Source organism: Marmota marmota, unplaced genomic scaffold (assembly GCF_001458135.2).
Source record: "Marmota marmota marmota unplaced genomic scaffold, marMar, whole genome shotgun sequence".
NCBI lineage: Eukaryota > Metazoa > Chordata > Mammalia > Rodentia > Sciuridae > Marmota > Marmota marmota.
In genome coordinates, this window is record NW_026000005.1 from 3,857,000 (window position 1) to 3,884,610 (window position 27,611).

At 34.5% G+C, this 27,611-nt stretch overlaps 2 protein-coding genes across 6 annotated transcripts in view; both read left to right on the plus strand.

The window, feature by feature from the left end:
* On the plus strand, positions 1 to 554 carry LOC125618337 (protein ITPRID2-like; the record flags this gene model as incomplete). Its single annotated transcript, XM_048808972.1, has 2 exons — positions 1 to 151; positions 505 to 554. Coding segments are annotated over 2 exons (201 nt in total), but the record flags the coding sequence as incomplete, so codon positions are not given.
* Positions 21 to 27,611, plus strand: part of Itprid2 (ITPR interacting domain containing 2) — a 37,212-nt gene continuing 9,621 nt past the window's right edge. Inside the window, exons 1-15 of one of the 5 annotated variants that reach the window (XM_015481123.2) lie at positions 21 to 151; positions 505 to 550; positions 3,845 to 3,894; positions 4,779 to 4,835; positions 6,757 to 6,796; positions 6,882 to 6,980; positions 8,175 to 8,383; positions 9,231 to 9,931; positions 16,607 to 16,679; positions 20,212 to 20,300; positions 21,702 to 22,880; positions 24,906 to 24,983; positions 25,061 to 25,188; positions 25,595 to 25,745; positions 27,067 to 27,132. In XM_015481123.2, coding sequence (XP_015336609.1) covers positions 6,937 to 6,980; positions 8,175 to 8,383; positions 9,231 to 9,931; positions 16,607 to 16,679; positions 20,212 to 20,300; positions 21,702 to 22,880; positions 24,906 to 24,983; positions 25,061 to 25,188; positions 25,595 to 25,745; positions 27,067 to 27,132 — 2,718 coding nt within the window. In that variant the 5' untranslated portion in view covers positions 21 to 151; positions 505 to 550; positions 3,845 to 3,894; ... (1 more) ...; positions 6,757 to 6,796; positions 6,882 to 6,936. Of the gene's footprint in view, positions 152 to 504; positions 551 to 3,844; positions 3,895 to 3,967; positions 4,442 to 4,778; positions 4,836 to 6,756; positions 6,797 to 6,881; positions 6,981 to 8,174; positions 8,384 to 9,230; positions 9,932 to 16,606; positions 16,680 to 20,211; positions 20,301 to 21,701; positions 22,881 to 24,905; positions 24,984 to 25,060; positions 25,189 to 25,594; positions 25,746 to 27,066; positions 27,133 to 27,611 lie in introns of those variants that run through there. The other 4 variants (XM_015481124.2, XM_048808119.1, XM_048808118.1 and 1 more) reach the window with 4 other exon arrangements.

A 27,611-nucleotide genomic window follows, 5' to 3' on the forward strand; every position in this document is an offset into this window, starting at 1 on the left:
GAGCTGCGGCACTTGGCCTGGGCCAAGTGCCGCAGCTCCTGGCAGGCGTCGGAGACGGAGGATCTGTCCACAGAAGCGACGACTCTGGACGAGGACGAGGACGACGAGGAGGACCTCCCGGGCGCGAAGCTGCCTGCACCCACGGGGAGAGGTTGGTGCGCCGGGCCAGGCGGCGGCGGGCGCGGGAGACCAGGGGCTGCGGGCCGGGGAAAGTCTCGTGAGTCCCGGGCGCCCGCTGAGTTCTAGGCGACCCTCGGTGCTCGATAGGCCAAGGGGACAGGGGACACTTCCAACCTTTAAACGCGCGCGTGTAACCTGGCGTGTCCAGCGTCCACATAGACACCTGGGTGCCCGCTGATTTCCCTTCAGATGGGCAGTAAGACTTGTTGCTCAGGCTGCATTTTGCCTCTAGTAGATTTTTCTATAGGGGAGTGTTCTGAGTGACCCAGCAATAGGAGTCCCTCTTGGCTTGGTAATAAGCTGTCCCCTTGCTCTGCCCTGCAGGAAACGTGCCCAATGAGAAGATCGCGATATGGCTCAAGGACTGCCGGTGAGTCCTCGCTGGCGTCCCAGAGGGAGATCAACAGGCACGGGACGCCGGAGCTTAGTGACTCTGGCCGGGTCCCCGTGGGTCCTGTGGCGGTTGTAAGCTAGGAACCGGAAAGTGAGCCACGGATAGCTTCCTCCTTTAAGCGATTAGAAATGGAAGTACTGTGGCTGTTATTTGAAGACCGTGTTGCATTGACTTTTACAGTTATTAGGACCTCAGCTGTTGGTACATGATGTTAGCATTAGAGATCAGAAACCTGAAAGAGATCATTATGCCATGTTGTTACATTTGCCCAGTTTTTATTTGAAAAAATTCTTACATTTTACAGAATATTTTATTTTGCTTTCCTTTTGGCATGTGTCATCTGACATCGGATAATTTTCCTTCAAACGTGGGTTAGACTACCCTAAATGGGCTTTAATTTTATTTCTGTGCCTTAATTCTGTTTGGGGAGCTACTAAAACTAGTTAACTTTGTACTTGTAGTTTACTTCTTGGACAAGGATTTGTCAGATGGCACTGGAATTTACAAAAGGAAATAGAGCTTTGAAGGCATTCAGACTGCATAAATCTGTTTAATTGCATGCTTTGGCAACAGTTACAAAAATGTTTGATAAAATACAGAGGGGATGAATCATATTGCAAGTGAATCTGACTATAGTAAAATGTGCTTAGTTCACTTTTGTTTTCAATTTATTTGCTAGTTTAAAAATCTTGTATGAAGAATGTAACTTTTAAACTTTGTTGGTGTTTGCTTTTGAGAATATTTTTGCTTTCTCAATTTAGGTTTGTCTTAATGTTTTCTTTAAGCATTAGAATGGGAAGTTATTTGGTTTTGAAAAGTTGGTTCTCCTGTATGCCAGTTTACTTTTTGTCCCCTAATGACAAATATTGGCTACTACTCTATTAATATACTGTTTTGATTAATTGACTGGAGCCTTATTGAATCTCTTCACTACAGAATTTCTTAATTTTTATTGGGGGTGTTATAGACACTGCTGAAATAGTATAAAATATATGGAGATTCTCTTTCAAGATACACAGAGGTGAATACACTGTTTGAAGTCACCCCCAGATTAACAATCTAGCTCTGATTTAACCCCCTCATTTCCAAAGTGGCTCTACTCAGCAGGATTAAGAAATCATAATAGTGTGCCACTGGTTCATTTAATTGTTAAACACCAAAATAGGTTAAATTTTGAAAGGTTGAAATTTTAAGCATCTTCTGGACATTTTAGGAGAGATTTTGTAAAACCAGTTTTTTCAACTTTTCTCTTACCAAAGTGACTGAAGAGGATGTTTTGTTATTTTTTTCTCAGGTCTTTTAAACCTGCAATCTCAGTCTTGATTTAAATATAGTCCTAAATACAGTATTGACTGACTCTTGGTGTCTTATTATAGGTTTTGCCTTCAAAATAAGTTTGTTTCATTGTTTAAATTCAAGTGCATATTCAAAATAAGTTTTAAAAGTTAAGAAAAGAGAAAAATAACAATTGTTTTATGGTGTGTAGGAACTGAGATTGTGGAAGAGATCTTTTCAACTACGTAGTGAACAAGTGAATAAGTGTCCTTCGGGGTAAATGCAATAGCAAAATGTTGACATTCACTGGGAAATAGTGACCCCTGAAAATTCCAAAAGTTTTGTTGCTGAACTTGATTTCTGTAGGAACATTCTATAAGCCTGCTACTCCTCTCATACATAGTTTTTGTTCTTGTTCCTACAGTTGCACCTATTCTGTGAAAAAGCGCATTCATTTGTACTGGGGAAAGCTAGAACAAATAGTCTTTTAATGTTGTCATGTTATCATAGAGTTGACTGCTAGGATACGTGTAATTGTATTTTTTTTTTTTAAATAGCTATTTAGAGTCCTTCCCAGATTTGAGCATCACCACCCCCATAAGTTCTCAAATATTCTTTGTTTTCTCATTGCTGTCCATATCCTGAATAAAGACACTGGGTTTTCTTTCCATAAAGGGAGTTGTTGAGAACCATTTCTTATTTAACTAAATGGAAACAAATTACTTGAATTGTTATCTAAAAAGGGAGATTTTGATAGAATTTGGAGAGAGTAACTATAAAAGTGAAGACTTGTTTTTGAAGGAGAATACCAGCTATATTCTGCTTATTTGCCATTTTTTGTTAGTTCTCAGACCAGTGGAGACATCTGTGGCCAGAGTAATGCAGTATTTTGACCTAAGAAAGGAGCTAAAAGAAAGGGAAAAAGAAATGATTTTTAAAGGCATAGTTTTATTAAAATATATGCAAAAATTTAGCTTAAAGGTTTTATTAATATCTTTATGACAATTGGTTGTGATTCTTTTACATTTCAGAAACACTACTTTTCAAAAAACTACCACTGCATGTATATTTGCTTGCAGAAGATTTTAAATTTTAATTGGCATTTCAGTGAAATTTTTTTGAAACAGATGTTTTAATGATTGATCCCATGTCTGATGTGTATTTGTAACAGGTGTCAATTGTTACTGAGAAAAGGTTTATATCCTAAAACAGAACTTGTAAAACAATGTTTCTTTCTATAACTTTGTTTTGAAAAAAAAAAGTAAAAGTATTTTTGTATTTGAATAAAGAAATTTCTAAATTATATTTGGACAAGAAAAATGTGAAAAAATTTTAGCTGATTCTTAATGTTTATTCTCAAGCCAATTTTTTTAGTAATTTTCAGAATTAAATGAAACCAGTATGGAATTTTTAGTTTAAAAGGAAAAAGTGAATTTCAGGATTCTCCATTTATATCAGAAAATGTAGTTGCTGGTGTAGAGGAGTTACCACATGTTGCTTAGAAATGCTAGTGATAAATTGACAGATGAGGTTTAACCAAACTATTGAACCTCATTTCTAAATAGATTCTTAAAATTTTAAATTTGACTAAGGTTTAATTTACCTGCTACTGAAGATTTGTTTTCTTCTAATTTTGTTTTTTGTTTCTGTGGAAAGGATTGAGAGGAATAGATATTTTCTAAATTTATACTATCATTTTTACTCCCCCCCATTTTTTTTTTGGCGAAGAAAATGCCACTTCATATTATTTGTAATTACTATTCTTGTTCTTAATTGCTGGCAGATCAGATGTGATTCCTGGTGAACTGACTTGGCTATAGGTATTTGCTTAGTTAGTAGGATATTACTTATGTAATCCATTCACATTCCTGTGTGTTGGGAGAAGAGCTAAATTGCTTAGAAGCTTGCTTAGCTGTAACTTTTTAAGTAAGGCTGTGTGTAACAGTTCTCCAGACACTTTTCACAAGACAGGCTTCTATGTTTTTGTGGTTTTAGTACACCTTTGGGAGCCTCACTGGATGAGCAAAGCACTGGGACACTGAAGGGTAAGACAAAGTTGCTCTTTTAAGCATTTTTTTTAAAAAAAAATTATTTTTATTTTTTATGAGAGTCCTCCTTCATTTGCAATCTTGAGTGAAAGTGTACGTATCAATTATAAAAATGATCTTTATAAAAGAGGCTGTTCTTAGCTAGAAGCTCAAAGGAGAAACTATTATTAACCAAAAGACAGAGGAAAGTTTAAGCAAATTACCAAACCTTTCCACAATATATGATGGTGGCATGGTTAGGCAACATAAAGGCTACATATAGAAATCTGATATGGAAACATAAGGGAAATGTGAGGAGTGAACTATGTCAACTTTAGTGCAACATTTCTTTGCTTACATTAACTAACATTGCCACACCTGAAATTTTACCACCCATGCAAGACAGAATTTTCAAGTTCAAAGTACAACAAGAATGTGCAGGTAGTGGCAAGGCATATAAAAACATTTACAGTGTCAGGAAAATCTAGCTTGAGCTCCTGGCTTAATGTGAAAGGGGCTAAGAGGTATGATTGCTCCAGGATCTGGTTTTCCATGAAACACTTGGGTAAGATACTTTATCTACTTGAACATCTTCAAAAGCTTAAGTATAATAGGCTGTATATCTATCTTCTGGGAGCTTTACCTAGCCACAAACAGGGTTTCATAAAGTAAAAGCTTATGCTTGCTTCTTAAAATTATATGATCATCATGATGTCTGAGTACATTGACGTCTGAGTACATTCATGTCTGAGTACATTCACGTCTGATGAAATGTTTTGCTTGAGCAGTTTGTGTTAACTAAAATAATGTTTTTTTTTTTTTTCTTTTCTCTTCTTTTAACATGGGTGTGGGGAAGAGTAGATCACCAGCATGAATTTTCTGAATTTTCACATTTCTTTCAGGTGTGCTTGTGAGAAATGGAGGAAGTTTTGAAGATGATTTGTCATTGGGAGCTGAAGGTATGTTTGTTCGGAAGAATTGTATTTTCATGGAGTTGTTTTTTTTTTTTTTTTTTTTTATTGTGGAGTGCTTTTAAGTTTATGATCCTCAGTGCTAAATTTAAAGGTATGGAAAATGGCTCAGACACGTTGCACAGTACCTTTCTTTTATACATTAATAATCTAGTCATGGTCTGTGAGATACCTATAGAGATGGTGCAGGAACACCATTGTGAAATGAGTATGTCTATATCTTCCCTGGACTTAAATGCTTAAAGGTACTGTTTGTGACAAACCGTGGCGCTATAACTGAGAGTACGGTCCTGAAGAAGGAAGGAAGCTTAAATGTTTATACACAGAAAACTAAAGTGAAGCTTATTTTTAGTATGGACTTATGTCATGCAGCTGCAGCTTGTCTTTCTCCTTGCATTTAAATGTCTCCTTTTTCTCCTTCCTCTTTTTCCTGATTTTTATCAGATTAAAGGACAAAGAAAATGGCAGAGTTAATGGAATTTAATTAGAAATCATTGTGCTCATGACTATTCCAGACTACATAGAGTATTTTAAAAGTGTGTTGTACTGCTTTTACATTTTCACAGTTAGTGTTTTCCTGTGGACTTATAATAAAGTTTTTCACTATGTACAATTAAGAATTTAAAAATTATTTTAGTAGTATTTTAATTGGAATTTTATAGCTCATTGATTGTGCTTTATTTTATCATTTGACAAGGTTACTAAATTCTAAAGTCCTGTTATTAATAGTGCATTTTTTTGAAAGAATTTAAGAATTTTGTTAGCTGTTTAAAAAAATATGTTGATAAATAGTGAATATGTGCACTGAATAATATCTTTGATCTTCTGTTTTAAATCTATCTGTAAGATTACTAATTTAGAACCTTTTAACATCCAAAAGTCTAGAATATGTGAATATGTTTTTATTATTTCTGTTAATATGTTAATATGAAAGGAACAAACTCCTTAAGAGCTTCAACTTCCTGATTCTCACTCAGTGCACTTGAACATATTTTTAACCCCTTACTAAAATGCATTTCGGCAATACTATAAATAGTACTTTTGATATGTGCCTTGGTAGATATTGAATGATTGAATGATTTTAGTGAAAATCAAAACCTAGTAAGGAGTCCCATAAATGAATATACTTATTATGTTGTTTTCCTGAAAATTACTTTGCAGGTATTTTTCATTCCTTGAGTAAACATTTCCTAAGTGCTATGTGTCAGGTGCCATTCTGACATATGTTCAAAGAAACAAATTGTCATGATCTTGTGGATCAGAAATGAAAAAAAATTTTTAAGTGTGCTGAAATAGTTTCTAATTAATCTCATTCTTTATATTTGCCCAATAAGGTTAATGAAGTAAATTTTATTGTAAAAATTAACATTAATATGTTTAGACCTTGTTAATCTAGAGCATAGTTAAAAGGCAATTTTTAAAAGAATATTTGTACTGAAATGAGTAGAAATTTTCAGGTTGTGTGTATGAAAAATTATGTAACTTAAAAACACATTAGAAATAGATGAATACTATTGATACATTAAATAATGCTAAAACGTGTTGTTCTTAAGGTAGTTTTCATTAACAGCTTTTAAACTTAATAGCACTACATACGCTACATAATATGCATGTCTTCAATATTTTTTTCTAACCTGTTAAAGAAATTTAATTGGTTATCCATAGTTCTTTTTATTTTTAGCAATCAAGATTTATGGTGGCCAAGAAATGAAAACAACCTATCAAAGCTGCTGGTCCTGTTCTTATCTATATATTACTTTTAATGATGCAAATTTAATGAGACAAGAAGAGACTTTGACATATTAGGCATTTGGCTATAATATTGTAGATAACTTGTTTCTTGATAATTGTGTTATCATCATTACAGTCCTTCTAATAAGTGTGCTCTACATTTGTTCTTTATCTGCAGCCAACCACCTCCATGAAAGTGATGCTCAAATTGAAAACGGGTATGTAGCAATTTTGTTTTGTTCTGTTTTAAAATGAAGAACATTAGTGAAAATAAAGTTTTATATTATTATATTATGTTTCTAGCAGTAATATCTTGGCCAAAGAGAGAAGACTTCAGTTTCATCAGAAAGGGAGAAGTATGAATTCTACTGGGTCTGGGAAAAGCAGTGGGACAGTCTCAAGGTAACTCATTCTGAAGTTATTGGTGGGGTGACACTGGGTAATAGTGAGCTGCTGGTCAGTTTTTCAATCTGAGATTTGACCTTAATAGAATGAAATCAGAAAGAACCAGAAGTGTGTCCTGGACTGGTATAACTGGCAGTACATTCTTTTGTAACAAGCTGAGATTAAATAAAAAGCAACCAATAATGTTTATAATGTTGCTGGAATCCATTAGTAAATAAATACTTTGAGTCCTGTCAAACAGAAAAATAAACTGCACAGAGAAGTAACTTTTAATTGTAGAGGACCAAAATTCCCCATTTTGTTAAGGACTTGAGTTAACTCTTACATAAAAATCAGAATAAACCTTTCTGATTTAAAGCTTGATATTTCAGAATGAATTTCTCTTCCAAATATTAAATCAAAACTCTTTAAAATATATATTCAAATGAGCCTATGCATGGTCCTGTGGAATCAGTTTAAACATACAAAATTTTGTATTGCAATCTGAGCATTTCTCGGAAATAGATTCAATTGTCTTCCTGTTCAAGTTCTATCTGTAATTTTTCTGTTTTTTTTCAGTGATTTTTAGCTTGGATTATCACTGGTGTGTGAGGGAAGGATAATAAAAGTTTAATTCTCAACAGAATCAGGGCAAGAAGTTACCTTTGTACATAACTTGTTTCCCCTACCTTACTCCTCCTACTTCCTGAGAGGATCTGTTGAGAGAAGAGTTTAAAGGAAGCTCCTCCTCCCTGTCTTTGAGATCAGGTTGTTACTTTTATTGCCTCTCCTAGGAACACTCAGGTTTTGCAGCATGTTCTTCAGTACCAAAGTTCTACCAACTTCCTTGTGTGTTTTTCCATTTTTGTTACTTATGTCTTAATCCTTTTTCTGCCTCATCTGTCCTTTGGTTATTTTAATTGCTTTACGTGGTGTCTCTTAAGATGACAGGAAAAATAAGGTGAGGAATCCTTAGAGAGTCTCTGTGTTCTTAGGGATTAGCTCTTTTTTTCCCCCCAACACTGTCAAGCTGAGAGAATAGATTCTTTCTAACGGCTGTACATCCCATTAGTACACAGTGTGTAAAAATACAGAAATAATAGTTTAAACAGCAGAAGCTGATAAAATGATTTTATCACAGGAAAGCAAGAATGTAGATTCATATATAGTGTGATGTGGAGTATAAATTTATACTTGTTTTTTTTATTATAGTGTTTCAGAATTATTGGAACTTTATGAGGAAGATCCTGAAGAAATTCTTTATAATCTTGGATTTGGACGAGATGAACCAGATATTGCTTCTAAAATTCCTTCCAGATTTTTTAATTCTTCATCATTTGCAAGAGGGATAGATATTAAAGTATTTTTGAGTGCTCAAATGCAACGGATGGAAGTAGAAAACCCAAATTATGCTTTAACAAGTAAGGTTTTTAAGCATTAGGATATTATTTGTTAAAATCATATCATCTATATAGCAAGGTGATCTTTTTTTTAAAGGCTTACTGATTTTTAGGAATAGCACTGGAGAGTTAATTAATAGGGTTTATTAACACTTGGTATTTTATTTAATCTAGATTTTTATTAATCTGTTGATAGAAGTTAAATTAGCTATTCTTGCTCATTTCCCCAATTCTTGACTCGCTTCAGTGCTACCATACTTTCTTGACCTTGTGCTATCTCCACATTACATATGTCAAGAAGGAAAGAAGTAGGGTAGTAGACTTGTAGTATTAAATGAAGTCAGTCAGTCAATTTCAGGTGTTTCTCTGTAAATCTAAAGTAGCATGACCATTGACCATTTTACATGTTTGCTTATTTTTTCTTTGTTGATTAGTGGTTCAGAAACAAGATTCTCTAGGTGGTTTAGAATTCTAAGACCTCTAAATCCATCCCCATTAGGTCTAAAATGTATACTTGTTTGCATTTTAACTTTAGGAAAGCATTTGGAAGAATCTTAATCATCTAAGACATAAAATGAATCACACTGTAAATCAATAGCTAGTTGTATTTTATTAAGTACTGCCATCATGCTTTGTGCTTATTTCTGATTTTTATTTAAAAATGTAAATTCAAGTGTTTTAAAGTAAAAATCTTCCTCTTTCTCCCTACCCAGTAATGAGAAAAGGTTAAAATGTTAGAGAAGGAAGAAATATGATTGTATAATATTTTTTATGTAAGTTCAGTTACTAGAATTCTAAACAACACTATATGTTTAATAATATGTATTCAAAAACAAAAAATATAAATAATTATTTTTTCTTTTTGTAGGCCGCTTTCGTCAAATTGAAGTGCTTACTACTGTGGCCAATGCGTTTTCTTCTTTATATTCCCAAGTCTCTGGGACTCCCCTTCAGAGAATTGGAAGTATGTCCTCAGTGACCTCTAACAAGGAGACAGACTCGCCTCCACCTTTAACTCGAAGTAACACTGCAAATCGTTTAATGAAAACACTATCAAAACTGAATTTATGTGTTGATAAAACAGAGAAAGGAGAAGGTAGCAGTTCTTCCCCAGCAATTGAAAAAGGAAAGATTCCAAATGTCTCAGTGATCGAAGAAAGTGGCAATAAAAATGATCAAAAATCTCAAAAAGTTGTAAAGAAGAAAGACTCATCTTCTATGTTGGCTACTGTTAAAGAAGAAGCTTCAGGTGTTTCTGCAGCAGTTTTGGAGAATGCTGACACTGACAGACTTTCTGATGAAGCAAATAGTAAATATTTTAACCAAAAAACTGAAAGTGAACAGAGTAAAGAGACTCAAAGTCATGAGAGTAAATTGCCTGAGGAGTCTGTTGTAGAATCTGACTCAGGTGGTGATTTCAACATGTCCCGCCACAGTGAGTTGGAAAACAGCAGTGAGCTGAAAAATGTCCCCACGTCTGCACTTGAAAAAGAGCCTTGTGCACCATTGACAATCCCATCCATAAGAAATATAATGACACAACAGAAGGACTCATTTGAAATGGAAGAGGTAGGTTAAAAAAAAAAAAAACTACCGAGGCCAGATTTATTTTTTTTATTTTTAATTAAATTTTTTTTTCGGTAGTTGTAGATGGACAGCACTCCTTCATTTTATTTGCTTATTTTATTTTATTTTTTATGTGGTGTGAAGGATCAAACCCAGTGTCTCACACTTGCTAGGCAAGTGCTGTGCCACTGAGCTATAGCCCAAGCCTCTGCGACCAGTTTTAAATACTAATCTAGGGGGGAAAAAAGCCAAAAAAAAAATGTGTGAAATTAGAAGTAGCTAATAGATTCATGCTAAAAAAAATTATACTAAAATTGACTTTGAAGGTTTTGTTTCACAAACCAAGAGTTACAGAATTATGTGACATTGAAGCAGTGGGCTAGCTCATCAAGCATCTAGCTTTTCTGTCATTCACTAGGGGATATCTGATCTGAAACCCCCTTTTCACTTTCATGCAAGATGTTGATGCCCAAGAAAGCTCTGAGAGAACTTATTCAAATTCAAATCAGTATTGCATAATAGTTAAAAACAGGGGCTTTGAAATCAAGCAGGGCTTTGAGTTCTGTCTCTGCCACTGCTTGCCTTCTTTGTTGGATCTTTTCTTGAGGCATCTCAGTAGTAGCAAGGATAGGGGTGAAGGAGGCTAGGTGTTGGTGAAGGTCTTGTACACCTGAAGGGGGCATAAGGATCCTCTAGGCTTTGAAAGGCCACTTAGTAGGGTTTCTCCAAGTGAGAAAGACCAACATGCAGTGACTTTTTTATTTCTACTCAGTGATATTCCTGCTGGTTAACATAAATTTGCAGTTGAACAAGGTAAAAACTATTCATTTTGATGAAGTTTGGCTAAAACTCCTTTTGAATGGTAGAAACTGATACTTATGAGTTGGAGCTGTATAGCCAGGGGCAGGAAAATGTAATTGTTCAGCTACCCACCTTGTGGGAGGCACTGCACTTGGTTAGCCTTTAAAGAACTGTATTTCTCAGTCTGGGAGGTATCAGTGGCGATCTTATGTTACACACGAGGGAACTGAGGCATATGTATGCTGGTGAAGAGTTGCAGCTATAAATTGCACTGAAGGAATAAGTGCTATTTTTCTTTTTGAAAATTTATTATGAAACTCATTTTAGTGATTGTTCGCAGTAGTTTTAGAATCACATGTCATTATTTTAGGGAATTGGAAAATAGGATAATTGATTCTGCCCATACGTATCCTCTTAGGTAAATGTGTATCTCTCACATTAGTGAAGATTTTTCATTTATTTCAAAATTTCACCTGCTGATGTGATTATGTTCCGTTTTTGTGGTCATTGAATATGTTTTTTTGATACTTTTATTACAGCTAAAAAGTGAAATTTAAAGGGAACAGGAGAAGTCCTTTGGAGTATTTTACATTTTCTTATAAGCTACTTTCCATTTATTTCTTCTTATATTTTCTGTTTCTTTAATTCCTAACATAATTAATTTCTCATTACAATGAGTATGGAATATGATTATGATTGGTGCATTGAAACCTTTTATTTCACTGATTGCTTTTTGACTTTGTTTTGGTCTAAACTTGTCCTAGGATTCATAATTAAAGTGTAACTTCTTGTCTTCCATTAGGGTCCCTCTTCTGTGATAATTAGATGTGACAGATGGTTTCCTCATTTTATTACAATAACAGAATATAAAACTATATAAAATCTTAGATAGTTGGAAGTTTGACATGATGACTCAGATGGAACAATACTCTTACATGGGTATTTTCATATAAGCCAAATAAGTTCTTTTTAATTTCTAGAATTACCGAATCTAAACTATAAAATTTTAAAATAGCATACACAAAATGTCTTTTAAACATTTATAAAGTGCTAGATGCACTTTGATGACAACTTTTAATGACAGACTTTTCTTTTTTTCTTTCTTTTTTTTTTTTTTTTTTTGCTCCCTCTGCTGGCTAAAACAGTTAATAAAAAAAGTAATGTGGATTTTTTTTTTTTTTTTTTTTTTTTTTAAGTACAAGATTACATGTATTGGTAGTTGAAGACAATGAAAGATTTTTTTTAAAAAAAATTTGGTCAACCATAGCTACATTGTAAATAAGGAGAAATTTAAGGACACTGATTCCTTGTTTTTCAGATATATTTAAAATATGGATACAAACCTCCTAGAATTGTGTTTTTATCCCTTTGGGAACCTTAAAGAAAGCTTGTAGAACAATGAATAAAGAAGGGAAATAATGTGTTATTTTAATTTCCTCTTAAGCATGATTGACTCATATTGACAGATGAAGAGAACAATCTTATTGAAGCAAACATTTAGATCCCATTCAACGTAGTTTGTAACAATTTTCCTTCAGACTCTTTAGTTGAAGTTTGATTCCTGTTGTGAACTTTCTTCCTGTACAAGAGGCAAGAAAACATAAGTTAGCACTCTCTTTCCCCCAGTAAGCCAGTACTCAGATTTCAGATTATCCCAATAGCAGCTGCTTTGGGACACTAGAAGAAAGTATTCCAGATGTGGCTGTGTGCGTGAAGCTGGAGAAAGGAGGTAAAGACTTGACAAGACCTGATACTCACCAGGACCAGAGGGAGGAGATACTTAAATGTGAAGAGAGCTAATTAGATAACAGTACTGATCTAGACCTAGGAGAATGAAAGTAGCTGTTTCATTCATATCTATCTATTTAGATAGATAGATATTAAGAAGAAGAAAGAAAGAAAAGAAAAAGGAAAAAAGGTCAGAGACTATTTTCAGTGAAAAGTCAACTTGTTTTATAAAATGTTACAGTGTGTCCAAAAATGCTACTTTCCAGTTTTCTAACTTTTGCTTTTCTTTTTCCTTGTGATACTTGGGAGTTTTCTAATTTTTATTAAATTGATTGGACAGTTCTTGTGTTCTTCCTGATGGCTTATTTTGAATACATCATGGCAGTCCTCCAGAATCATAGATTAGTAGTATGACTGATTCACAGTTAAATCAAAGTGATCCTACCTTATAAGCAGTTGTTCGATTTTTAGGTATAAGAGAAAAACTTCTGTGTGTAAGAAAAGGCAAACTTTCACCTGTAAATTTCTGTAAACAGTATATCATATCGGTGTCTTACTCTGCAAATGAGCTTCTATTTATATATAACCATTATTGGGAGTATATGCCGTCTTTTTTTTTTTTTAAGTTACTGAAGTTTTAGTAACTCTAATGCTCATATTGATTGCTTATTTAAATAACATATCTCATTATTTTTAGCTGCTAAATTTTAGGATTTTTAAAATTGCTTTACTGGTCTAAGTTAAAATTATTCCAAATCAATCAGGTATTTGAAAAATAATTAAGTTGTTCCTTTGACTTTCTTAACTTTTTTTTTAAAATAAGAATATGAACTCTTAATATATGACATCTGCACAGATGTCTGTCCTTCAAAACTCAAGTAACCACTGAGTTTTGTTACTTGTTCTTTATCTAAAATATCTTGTTAACTTTAAAAAAGTATTTACCTCACAGTAACAATAAGCTCTTTGTGTATATGAGTGTGTGCACATATGTGTTGTAAAATTTGAGAGCCTTACTTAAGATAAAAATCCACAAGTAATTGTAGAATCATAGACAAACGCAGAAAGGCTTCTGTGAATTTATTTTCCAGTTTTCTCCCTTTATAGATGAGGAATTTGTCCCCCATGCCCTGTAGCATTTGATATTGCTTTACAGCAGTAGTTCTCCCACCTTTCTAAGAGATGTAATATTCCCTTCTGTATCAGTACATGATGGAAAGGGCAGGGGGTGGGCAGGGGTTCCTGCCAGTGGACAATGGAAGAAAGGAATTACCTGTCATACAGCTTAACTAATTTAGTGTTTCAGAGTACTTTCACTTATAGTCACATTTGATCAACCTAAGGACCTGTGATGTGAGAATTTTCATTTTTATTTTACAATCAAGAAAACTGGTAATTACCACAGATAAAAGAAATGGCATTAATGAGACTTGAATTCAGTTTTTCAACAGATTGGCTACTTTTAACTACCCCATGCAATTTTCTGTGTGTCAGATTGGTTGATAGGGTCAGATGTTGAACAAGAACTCAAGTTATCTGATGCATAGCCCCTTACCACTTGTTTGGAAAAACAGTGCTTTTTTTTTTTTTTTACTCTTTTTGAGATTAAAAACTAAATAGTTATATTTTCTAAAGCTCTTAACTTTGATTTTCTTTCAAAATTATAAACAAGATAAGAGCTGCTATCTCTTTAAACCCTAGAGGAAGGGCTGTTTGAATTTGAACATCCCACATTGCTGTCCTGTAGGATACATTATATAGTAGTATTATACCTAGAAGATGCATCTTAGTCAAGATAAACAGAATAGTTGTTAAGAAACCAAAGTAAGTGCCTATCATATTGGGACACTGATTCAGAAAGCTGTGGTCTTTGAAGTAACCCAAATGTGTGAGTTATTCTAAAGCTGTTTTCATCATCTGTAAATTCCAAAATGCAGAAACCAAGCAATTTTCGCATTTTGGTTTAGTAGGGATTTTTTTCTCCCCATTTTTAAATGAAAAATTTCACAAACTAAATTGAGAAATAGTACAATGAACACCCATATTTGGTCATTCTTATCAGTTAAATGAAAGGCCAGCTGTAACAAATGATCAGCGTTCTACTGAGTATTTGCAGCCATCAAATAGGCAAAAGCCTGTCATATGAATCTTGGTTCTATATTTGTATCATAATTTTTTGTAGAATACCCATCTCAAGTTTGACTGCTTTCTTTTGCATAATTATAACCAGCAATAAAACATAATAAGCTAAGAAATTCTCCCACTATCACTAGCATGTCTTTTTTGGCTCAACAACTGTGTATTATGATTTTGCCAAGTGAGAATAATAATCCTGGCTTTAGTAGTTTTATTAGTAAAATATGACCCTCTCAGCTTGCTTTTTAATGCCCCTTTTTTACAGTTAATGAAGGACTTTGTAATGAAAGAAGGGAGAGTAGATTCTTTGCCTAATGCAGCATCTTGAAGGATAGGACACTGAAGAAACATATTCATTAAAGTCATGTTATTTTGTGATTAATTTTATAAGTCTAGGGAAATAGAATATGTGATAATTCTACATTTAAAAGTAAGAGGTTATAATTACATAGTCTGTATCTAAGCCAAGTTTCTTAGAATATAGTCACTTGGCTGTCTCTTATACTTTTTGATCTGATTGATACTTATTTTATAGAAAACTCTTTGAAGTAAGCTATGCCAGAATAATAGCTAATAATAGGTCTTTTGTTGACTATAAAAAGAAAAAAATGCATTTTGTTCCCTTGCACACAAAACAATGGTTTTCCTGTTGAACCTTTGTCCACTACTTTGAATAATATATTATAATTGTAAATAATAGCAAAGAATGTTAGAACTTATTTTATATAATTTATTTACAGATGATGGTTTTATATGTTTTTGGTTTCTAAAAGATTTAGACTGGTAACATATGAGAGGCCCTGGGTTTGATTTCCAGTACCACATGATAAAAAGATTAATATGAGCTGGGATATAGCTCAGCGGTAGAATATTTGCTTATTATATGCAGGGGCCTGGGTTCCATCAACATACTAGGAAAAATAAAATAAAGATATAAGAGTTGAATTCATAAAAAATAAACATGAAAGAAAAAAACAGTCACAGACTTGAGTTCGTGAAACTATGTAGAACAAAGATATAAATCAAAGCAATTTTAAATTTGGTAATGATTTCTTTAATCTTTGGATTTGTTTTCATGTCGGCTTTTTCACTTCATATGGAATATTTTAAATAGTTTTATAGTAAAAAACTTAGTAGAATTCTCTTTAAAACCTGATTGATGTTTGCTGTCTAATCTGTTAAAGTGTTCAAGGTTGAAAACCCCATGTTTGGTTAGTTTTCTCATCTTACTGGGGTGTTATTTACTCTTTAAATATTGATCATTATAGGGTAACATCATGGAAATTAGCATACCTTTCCCTCTTTCAAATGTTTCCTCTTGATTTAGAGTTGTGTTAAAATAGATAAGAGTATTAGTGGGATGTGGATGGCAACTAGGGATCTGAAAATTCCTAAGTGATGTAGTTTACAGTTATACAAAGACAACAGAAGACAACTTTTGTAGATTTGATATTTCCTTTCAATAGAATTTTTAGGGACATACAGCTTCCAGGATATTAAAAGAACATTCATATCAGAACAGAGAAGTCTTACACATGAGTGACACTTGATAACAGAAATTTGTGGGACTTTAGAAAATTTTATCATGGGAGCATGATATTCCATTTTTAAAGATCCAAGACTTGTAAACTACCTCAACTGTGTGTCAGTCAGAGCCTGCTGCTGTGAGTATATTAGCATCCCTCCTGGAATTGATTCTACTTTGAGGTTTAATATTTAGAGAACTTTCTCATATGCTCTATTTTTCATCTAATAGCAACTTCTAGAAAAAAATCATTTATACATGCAGTTATTTCTCCTCATTAGCTAAAAAGTTGAGTGCTATTTTTTAACTGGAAACTAGATTAAAAAATAAGTTGTGGGTCTTTCTAAAAATTTTGAGATAAGATGATGTCTCTGAAGTATGTAATGTATTAATGTAGCTTAGGTTGATTTATTTAATAAATGGTTATCAAGAGATTATTCTTTTTGCTATAAGTTCATTTAGTTTGAACTACTTAAAATTCTTTTTAGGTTCAGAGTACAGAGGGAGAAGCTCCTCACGTTCCGGCCACTTATCAGCTGGGTCTCACCAAGTCCAAAAGAGGTAAGTAAACTGATAGTCAGTAGTTCCTGCACATGTTACCAAAGTGTTGTCAGTTGATCTGAAAAAGGGGTTTTACCTCTCCCTCTGTGTATAGTAGCAATAAGGGTAAAAAGATCCAAAACACAGGTAGACATGCTTCACTATCACTTGGTTATATATTTTTTAATTATTTTCTTGAAGATTTTTATACTCTGAACTACTGTTAGTTTGCTTATCCTGTAATGACCTCATTACACATTTCTGTGTGCTCTAAATATTTTTTCAGTTCTGCACAAGAATTCAGTGGAAAGTAACTGAAAGCAACAGATTAGGGCTACTTTTTACATTGTTGTAATTGAAAAATGTGCTTGGATTATCTGTCTCTAATTTCCATTCAAATATGGCTCCTAACCATAGTACATGGGATATACCTCTGGCAAAAAAGATCAATCTCTTAGCAATAATTAAACCTAGTTAAATTAAATTCAAACTATGGATCAAAGGTGAGAGGTTATAAACACTGTTCTTCTTGTGAATAATTAATTATTGACCAAAGAACCTTTGAATCCATTCCTTTCACTTTTAACTTGCAACTAGAAAAAGATGTCTGGTTTTAAATTTACAAAGCTTTTGAAATTTAGGGAGAGAGAGAGGAAGAAGTTTAATTGACCACTAAAGGTAGGACTATTTATTTTTAAAACTTTACACATGCTGAACCACCCTGTTTGTTTTTTTTAAAAAACAAAGATTTATATGTTCTAAGAATAGGAAATTACATGTTTTTCCTTCTAATCTCTGAAATTACTTCTTAAGAGACAATTCGCATGTGATATTTTTCTTTTACTTCAGTATGGTACTAAGGAAAAGAGCTCCACTGTAAATAGGTTACTATAGTTCTAGCCAGAAACAAAAAGAACTTTCCTATTTAAATTTCATCCCTTTTTCAGTTCATAAATGTATATATGTGTTTCTGAACTTCAAGGAGGAATTCACCACATTCAGGAAGTCTGTGCTTTAGATGGATAGACAAGAGACACATTAGAAAAAGCAGCTTGCCATGTGTCACAAGGAGAGTAAAAAAAAAAAAAAATTAAGTTGTTTCAAGAGCAAGCTCTAGGTGGTGGGAAAGATGGAACATGATTTCTACTAAGATCTGTACTTCTTCCTCTTAACAATTCTGGGTCTCTTATTTCTGGTGTCATAAGCAAAAATGTTACTGTTTTTGTTAATCAGACTTTTACAATTTAAAAATGGTTTTGTGAATGAGCAATAGGGACTGAGAATAATGGTATTTTAGTCATTCGAAAGGTAGATTATCAAGTTTTGTTAACGTGGTATATACGTATCTTAGATTAATCATAATTACAGAATTGGAATCACTGATAATATATTCATTTCACAAGTTAATAAAATTGTACATACCATGTTACTAGTAGGACTTTTGAAGTTAAAATTATCCTAATCTTAAATCCAGTTTGGCATTTACACACTGAATGGACTAGAAAGATTTAGTGACTTATGTCACAAGCTAACATTTGGTAGATGTGTTGAGAGAAGTTCCACATTTTCTTCTTAGAAAAGATACACAATATTTTCCTTGGTTTAGCAGAGAATATACAGGTTTTCTGTTTTGTTTCTTTATGATATGGGACAAATGTAGTGTCCAGGTTTTTTTTCTCCCCCCATTTTAATGTTTTCTCTAACTTCCTGGTTTAAATTAGTAATATATCTTCAGGACAGAAGTTTAATCCTTAATTCTATTTTTGTCTGTGGAGAACTCTTTTTTGTGAAACAGAAATGCCTAAAGGAACCTAGATGGTGATTTATAGTATGAAACAGTTTCACTTACATTCTACTTAGCTCCTGAAGTAGTCCTGTGAGGTGGCAGAACTATTATTATCCCATTTGCAGAGGAGAGAAATTATTGCTTACAGTGGTGAAACAAAGCAGAAACTTGCACTGGAGCCTCATTGTTCTTTTCACGGCCGACACCTCCTCTAGAGCCCAACCAGTATAATTAGGAGGTGACATGTGAGCCTTATAACAGGGCTCAACAACCTTGAGGGGAACTGGGTGCAGACCTTACTCTGCTACAGATTAAACAGATCTTAGCTGGGAGAACCTGAATCAGCACTGGTTATTTTGGCTTCCCTGAGCCCTGTGGCAATGCTCTTTGCTTAACAAGATTTGACACTTTCACTTCTAAATCATTTATGTGACTGCTTAATTCTGTTGTTGCTTTAATGAAATATTTATCATTGATTCATTCAGCACACATTTATTATAGATTGTTCTAGGTACTGGAATATGAAGAATCAGTAACATTCTTGCCTTCAGAGGCTCACAATCTAGTTTACAAAACAAAAGACATGGAAACACATAATTAGGGGAATAAACTGCTATGCCACAAGGTATCAGTCATTTTCTAATTCATATAGTACCTAATTAGTACTGATGATAACAGCCCATTACAATTCAGTTTTACAATTATTTCAGTCTTCTTAGATTTATCAAGGATATGGGATAATTTCTTGCATTTCGTTATGCAGCTTTATTACTATCAAAACAATATTATAGAATTATTCTAAATTTTTAATGGGGAAAAATTATTCTATTCCATGAAACCTGAAGCTAAAGTGGGAGGGATATCAAGGAACTTTTGGATTTTATACAGTCTCATTATTCAGTTGTTTCCCTATATGGTTCAGGTCTTAAATGGTTGTGGATTTGGTAAACACACTTTATTTAGCCTGCTTTTGAAGTTCTGTGGAACCATGTTGTCTCATGAAGTGTCACCTTAGTAAATGTGATGGATGGAATGTGATCATGCTTGCTGTACTTAGTTGACCTTTTTACTTACTTAAAACATTTTTTAGGTTACACGGAATTAGACTTTTGCTGCAAAAAAATAAATAAATAGAAGGACTTTATATAATTAGCAATGTAATGTACTAGTTGAATATATTTGACTAAGTTACATGCAATTGTTATGAAAGAATTGCTTTATGACTTTAAAATTTGCATGATTTAAAACATTGGAGATACTTTAAGTATGCTTGCATTTCAAATTGTTTTATTTAATTGGTTTTAACTGTGTTCTTATTTTCTTAGGAAGATATAGACATTTTAAAAATGTTCTATATTTAAACTTCTAATTTCACTTCCTAAATATCTACATATTTGCATAATGTAAATGGTTTATTTGGGGACTTACGCATGTATTAGAACCATCTTAGAACCATCTTTTATTTCAGCCAATTTTACTGTAAGGATAAGACATTAATTGGATTTACCCAAATACATTACAATTAGAACTTAATTAGTAACTGAATAGAGAGAGTTTCTAGTAGAAAATCTGATTCAGTTTTTGTTTGAACTTCAGTTATCTCCTGTGCTTTGAAGCCACAATTTTTGCATAAGTAATGCATGCTTTTCCAAGAAGGAATCAGTGTTGTGTGTCTTCTATCTGTTGGGAATCGTATCTATAATCAAATCACTTTCATTGAAGCCTTTTTTTATTAATGGTTTTACATCACTTCACTTTTGCTGACAGATCATCTGCTACGTACTGCAAGTCAGCATTCTGATAGCAGTGGTTTTGCTGAAGATTCCACAGACGGTCTCTCCCTAAATCATCTTCAGGTAAAATTCTCTATTGTAATAGGTACTGTGATTAGACTCTTCTTTTTAAAATGATTTTTCAGTTGGTGTATATTCAAGACTGAATCTGTCCTAATCATTGTTTTCAAATAATAACAAGACTAAAACTTCTGTGATATGGATGTTATCTAAGCACTTCACTATAAATATCAGATTTCACTAATTCATCTCTGACAGAATATTAAAAGCAAACAAACAAAGTCTTCTCCTTCTTACCTTTTGGAGCACCAGAAAACAGATTATTTTGATCATTAATCTGCTTAGTCCATTATTTTTCATCATCATGGTGTTTCAGTATTTTACAATAATTGTTTTGCTTGATGGCTCACATGAAGTGTGGATCCATGGCTTGCTGATATTATACTGACTTTTTATGCAAGGCTCTATTAGATAAACCAGAAAAAAGGCACATTTTTATCTGAGCTTTTAGTCTGTATGTGAAGTCACAAAAAGTCCAGGAAAAGGATCTTTCTTTAAGATTTATGTAAAATATCTTTAAACAGTGTTAAAATTGAAACAAGAAAAGGATAACTCCCAAAGACTCTATAGTCATAGGATCTAAAAGTTAGACAGAAAAGAGATATGTCTATAGAGACTCAGAAAGAATAATCAATAGACAGAAAAATTGGGAGATGGAGGGAAGACTTTGAGAAAGGAAGTTAGGGCCGTCCAGAGTGAGAAGGCAAGATCATAGCTACTAGGAGACTTATGTTGGAGAGAGTGGTTCTTTTGGCGTAAATGAGGCCAAAGCATGATTGGAGAATAAATCCTTGGTGAGGAAGAGAAAATGGGAATGTGGACTGTTTTTGCCAGTTTGAGCGAGAGGTCATTTTGTCTTTTTGTGCAGGAACGAATGACTTAGGGAAGTTGTTCAGCTAAGGGAGTAGCCAAAGAGGACAGATTGATCCAGAAAAGTCTGGGATGAAACAATGGAGGAATACCCTGATCCTGGCGAGAATGTGATTAGAAGTACAGTTTGGAGGGATTAGTCTTGAACAGAGGTGCACGATTTCTTTTCAGAATGGAGTAAAGGAAGGAATGATGGGCAGGAAAACTTGTCAATGGTATTGGGGAACAATGTGAAGAAATTTCTATTGTTTTTTCGGTGAGTCAGTATTATTTTGGAAGTAAAGAAGGAGGGTGTTGGAAAGATTCTTTAAGAAAAATAGTGAAGATTTGAAATAATCATCGTGAAAAACTGGGAGTTGGGGGGAAAGGATTTCAGTTGCTGATCAACAGCAGTACAAATATTTTGGAGCAGGGCCAGGGGCACAGCCAAGGTGGGAGACCATAGAAGTGTAGGTGCATGTTTTCTGTTTGGTATTTTGTATGTAATACCTCTTAATTTTATTTTTCATCTTCCCACCTGTTTTCCTTTCACAGGTTCATGAGTCCCTGCAAGCCATGGGGAGTAGTGCTGATAGTTGTGACAGTGAGACAACAGTCACATCATTTGGTGAAGACCTTGTTACACCAACAGCACAAGACCAACCTTATTTCAACGAATCAGAGGAGGAATTTCTCACCCCTCGTCAGAAGGAAGGAAGAGCCAAGGCAGCAACAGTTGCTGGATGTAGGACTGTTGAGAATACTGGAAATAAGCAGTCTACCTGTAGTCCAGAGGATCATGTTACTCAAAGTACCAAAATAGAAGAGGGTTTGTCTCCAGCACAGACAGTAGAGCTGATGAGGGAAACAAGTGGTGAAAGTGATGTGGATAAAAAAAGTGATGTGGATAAAAGCAGCGAATGTGAATTTACCCAGTACACCACACATCATATTCTGAAATCGTTGGCTTCCATTGAAGCTAAATGCAGTGATCTGAGCTCGGAAAATACAACGGGGCCTCCTTCTTCTGTGGACAGAGTTAATACAGCTTTGCAAAGAGCTCGAATGAAAGTGTGTACTCTGTCAGGTCAAAGAGTAGGGCGTAGCCTGATAAAATCAAAAGATCTGTTAAAACAAAGGTACTTGCTTGCCAAAGCTGGCTATCCTCTAAGAAGGTCTCAGTCTCTACCGACAACTTTATTGAGCCCAGTGAGGGTCGTATCTTCTGTCAACGTTCGTTTGTCTCCAGGGAAAGAAACCAGATGCAGCCCACCTTCCTTCACCTATAAATATACACCTGAAGAGGAACAGGAAGTGGAAAAAGGGGTGACTGAGCATGACCATCAGTCATTGGTTAAATCCACCATTTTCATCTCTCCATCATCTGTGAAGAAAGAAGAAGCCAACCAGAGTGAGGTGACCCAGTTGGAAGAATGCCATCATGGAAGGACTCCTGCACAGATATCTCAGTCCACCTGCTCCCTTCACTCTGTCCACTCTGAGTGGCAGGAAAGGCCCCTGTGTGAGCACATGAGAACTCTGAGCACACACAGTGTTCCTAACATCTCAGGTGCCACCTGCAGTGCCTTCCCCTCCCCTTTTGGGTGTCCTTACTCACACAGACATGCTGCCTACCCTTACCGAGCATGCTCTGTGAATCCTCCTTCTGCCATAGAAATGCAGTTGCGAAGAGTGTTGCATGATATTAGAAACTCGCTGCAGAATCTTTCACAGGTAGGAGAAAAAGGTTTTCTGAATTTTATATTTTTTTGCTCTGAGCATATCTTAATACATTGAGAAGTTAATACCCATCAGATATAAGTACCTTAGCTGTATAATTTCACATGCTTCAACTGCATCCTATAGTCTTCCCTTCTGTTTCATGGGAAAAGTGGAAACTAATCCTGAATAAGTTAATTTCTCTGCTTAGAATATCCTTCCTTTCCTAGAGGAGAGATTTAGCTCTATAGATATCCTCCCTTTTTCAGCTTTTCTTCCATTGTCTTTTTCTTGGTCTAGAAACTTTCAGTTGTCCCGGTTATTTAAGAAGTCTTCCCTGTCAAAATCCTTTATCTCCTTTTCTCTGCCATTTGGATGTTTTGACCACCTCTTCCTTTTCTAAGTTTCTTCATGTTGGTTCCGTTGGCACCGTCTTCTGCTGGTTCCGCTCATAGCTCTCTAAGTTTTCCCTTCACTACTGATCCCTGATGCTGCTCTCCTGGCACAGAATTAGTCTACTTCCACTGGGTTCAAAGACTGGAACTACTCCAAAAGAGAATAAACAAAAAAAACCCCAAAAATCAGGTAATGTGAATTTAGAATGCATGTCATCTCTTATCTTCATGAAAATAGTATTAGACAGGAAGCCCCTTGAAAAGTAAAATCAATGTTGTAATTTTAAGATGTAAAAAGATACACCTTTGAAATATAGGTTTTATCTCAATGACAGTTGTCTCCTGGGTTTGCACTCTAACCAGAATGTGGGTGTTTCTTCTTTACAAAACCTGGTTCTGTCTATGATTGAGATGTTTAAGCTTTTCGTTGTAATTATTGTGAAGCTGGGGATTTCCAGGGACCTGTCCACCTATACCTCCGTGGCACACCTTTCCAGGTGCAAGTTTGTCTGCTCTAGCTGTGTGGTCTTCCTCTTGGATGACCCCTCAGTGATGGAGTGCATCAATCTCCCCACCCCTCTCTCACCCCACTAGATAAACACTCTGTCCAGTCTCCTTGCTTAGGTGTGTGCTCCTGCCACATTGGCCTGCATGCAGGGCTCTCAGTAGTTGTGCGTTCTTAGGGCTCTGCACATGCCATTTTGTGTTTTGTTTTTTGTTTGTGGTTTTTTTTTTGTTTGTTTTGTTTTTTGTGGTTTGTTTGTTTGTTTAATCTTGAATGCTCTTCCCTTGGGTTTCTTTGCATGACCAAGTCCCATTTACTGTTAAAGCTCAGCTCAGGTGTTAACCATGGTTAACAAAACTTAACCTAATGTGAATTTGTGAATTTTTGTTTGTGTCCATTTTAGCACACCCATCTTAAGATTATAATAAAAATTTAAACTTCTCTTTATTCTTTCTTATAGTGTAAGAACACTTGAAGGCTGGGGCATGGGGTATCTTTTATCTCCACTGCCTAAAAGAGTCTCATATAACAGATGCTCAAAAGTTTAAGGGCTGGGGATGTGGCTCAAGCGGTAGCGCGCTCGCCAGGCATGCATGCGGCCCGGGTTCGATCCTCAGCACCACATACAAACAAAGATGTTGTGCCCGCCGAAAACTAAAAAATAAATTTAAAAAAAAAATTCTCTCTCTCTCTCTCTCTGTCTCTCACTCTCTCTTTAAAAAAAAAAAAAAAAAGTTTAACAGTTGATGGTTACTTGCTATTCCCTCCAGACATGTCAGTAGTTACTGTGATCCCATAATGACATTTGTAGTTGCTTTTTCGACTTTCAGTTTTGCTTCTCTACTTTTCTCAAGGCAAGAAGGAAGTCCTGTAAAATAGATATGAGCTATATTTTCCCTTTTGCCTCTTTCGCCTTCCAAATATATTGACTTATTCCTGGAGTAGCTAAGAGTACTAGGTAGCATTGGGGACTGATTTTTTTTGTTATTATTGTTCTTGCTTACAATATGAAGAGTTTTATTTTGTTTGGTTTTACCTCAAAAAAAAATTACACAGAACTTAAGTTCTGCCTTATTATTACCTTAGAAAATTTGTTGGTACTTTGGCATTGGTTTTAACCCTGTTTTCATTTGTTTGAAGTACCCTATGATGAGAGGACCTGATTTTGCTGCTGCTCCATATAGTACTCAGAAATCATCTGTTCTACCTCTTTATGAAGTAAGTTCCTACCTAAGTCATTGTGTTACAAAATAATTTTTATGATCTAGAAGTGTAATTTTGTCATTGCATTTTAGAATACTTTTCAGGAGCTTCAAACAATGAGGCGGAGCCTGAATTTGTTTAGAACACAAATGATGGATTTAGAGTTGGCAATGCTGCGTCAGCAAACCATGGTTTATCACCACATGACTGAGGAGGAAAGGTAAAAGTTCATTTTTTTAAAAAGATTTTTTCATTCAAAGGAGCATTTGTAACTTACATTTTTTTAAAATGAGACTTTATTTCCACTGCTGTATACCCTGTAACTGTTTTGTGAACCACTATAGATAAAGTTAGGCATACATAATTAATGTTAACTTTTGTACCTTCAGTGTATAAGGAAGATGGTTGGTTGTGAGCAGCTTCTCAGTGTGCAGGATAGTTGTGAGAGAAAATAGAGGAACAAAAACCGTTGTCCTAGTGGTTACACCTCTTATAGTTGTTATGTGAATTTATAAAACTTGGAATTGAGTACCTTCTGTTAGCTTATAGTAGTTTTTAAAAAAGGTTGTAAATAGGAACCTCCAAACTACCTTTTTCAAACTTTGTACCTGTCACAATACTGATAGGTATGAAGTTGAACAACTGCAGAGTTTGAGAAATTCAGTCCGAATGGAACTTCAGGACCTGGAGCTTCAGCTGGAGGACCGCTTGCTGGGCCTGGATGAACACCTTCGGGCTGTGCAGGTGCCCTCTCCTTTCTGCTCCTCAGCACTTGTGGTACGCTGCCTAGGGGGTTGTCAGGAGTTTTCACTAGCTTTATTGATAAGGTTCCATGTAAATTTAGGACAAATGCCTTCGTTTTAACCCGTTTACTTGAATGGCATTAGAAGCATGCAGAATGTTTAAGGAACTTTTCTACACATCAGTTTCATGTATAAGTTGTAATAATTTTCTTATATTATTAGTCTATTTAAAAATAACATTTAAAATTCTTAATGATAATTTTTGACAATAGCAAAAAATAAACGGCAGTGCAAAAGTTTAGATTTGTTGAATAAAAAATTGTGGTGAATCAAAATATGACTAATTTAAATTTGAATCACTGCATATAATTCCAAAGAACTGACATATATTTTACTCAGTTTTTCTCCCTTCTCTTGCATTTAAATAAATAACTGTTTATCGTTAAGTCTTTCCTTAATTTTAGACTCTATTCCATTCTTTAAATTTTTTAATGTTTATTATTTTTTTTTTCTTTTTCTCTTTTTTGTGCTGTTGGAGAGTGAACCCAGGGCCTCCACATTCTAAGCACATACCCTTCCACTGAGAGAAACCTAATGTCCCTTACCCTTAGTTATGTTTTTTAAGGGATCAAGTGAGGTGTTTTGATAGAAAATGTGTATGCAACCAAGATAATAAAAAGAAACACTACTTGTCTTTATTTTGTGCCACTTTGTCACTTTTCGTTATTTCTAATGTTTCTTTCCATGAAATTTGAACTTGAACATCATATTTGTTTTTACCAATACCTTTGAAGTTGTAAAATAGGTTTCTTCGAAGTTTTGAATTCTTTTTTATTATGTTGACAATGTGTTTGATTTTTGTTAAAAATGAATGAATGAGTGGGACATGGTGGCACTTACCTGTAATCCCAGGTACTTGGGAAGTTGAGGCAAGAGAATTGTGAGTTCAAGGATCTGGACAACCTAACAAGACCTTGTGTCAAAAAAAAAAAAAAAAGAATAAGTACATACATACGCATATGTATGCATATACATTGAGTAGTAGAATAAGAGTGTATACATATATAGAGAGAACATAGAATCAGAAATATGTATCATTAATGAGTATATTTTCTAATTATTTTGATCCATCATTCTTTGAAATGTATGATGGTAGGAGCAGAAAATCAACTTCTGTGCATCTTGGTGATGTCAATTTTCAGTCACAATAACATTTCATAAGACTCCATAACAGTTGAGGGTGACCTTTGTGACATAAAGTGGTACTTTTTGGCAATGAGTAGTCAATTATTTTATAAAACACAATTTGAGAAGTTTATGCATACATATGCATGTCTATATTGTTATCTTTTCAGGGTATGTGTGGCAGTAGAAGTGCTGATAACTTGTCATGTCCTTCTCCGCTGAATGTAATGGAACCAGTAAGCTCTCTCCTTTTAAGTCATTGGGAAAGGGAAATGATATTATGTCTCATAAACACACAGTTTCCCAGGGCGGATGAAATGTATGTTTGTTTTAAATATAGAATTTCATAAATTAGTTAAATTTAATTGGAAGTGAGTTTTCTCCTTCTGAAGACCATTGCCATCTGAATCCACTAGAAAGCCAGCTTAACTGCAATAGTGACTTATCTGTATGACCTAAAGGAGATGATGCACCATTAAAAATATGTATTCTCCAAGGGAAATAAGCTTTCCCAGTTAGATATCAGTTTTTTAGATCTGTAAGATGACTGCTTTTTGAACAAATTTGACTTTTATTATATTTTAGACAAATTGTTTTATTAGAATGCAAAGCATTATGAGTAACTATGTTGTTTTTCTTTACCTGTGTGGTTACAAGTAAAATTTCATCCCATTGTGTGTTCTAGTTGCCCATTTTATTGCTTGAGCTTGCCATG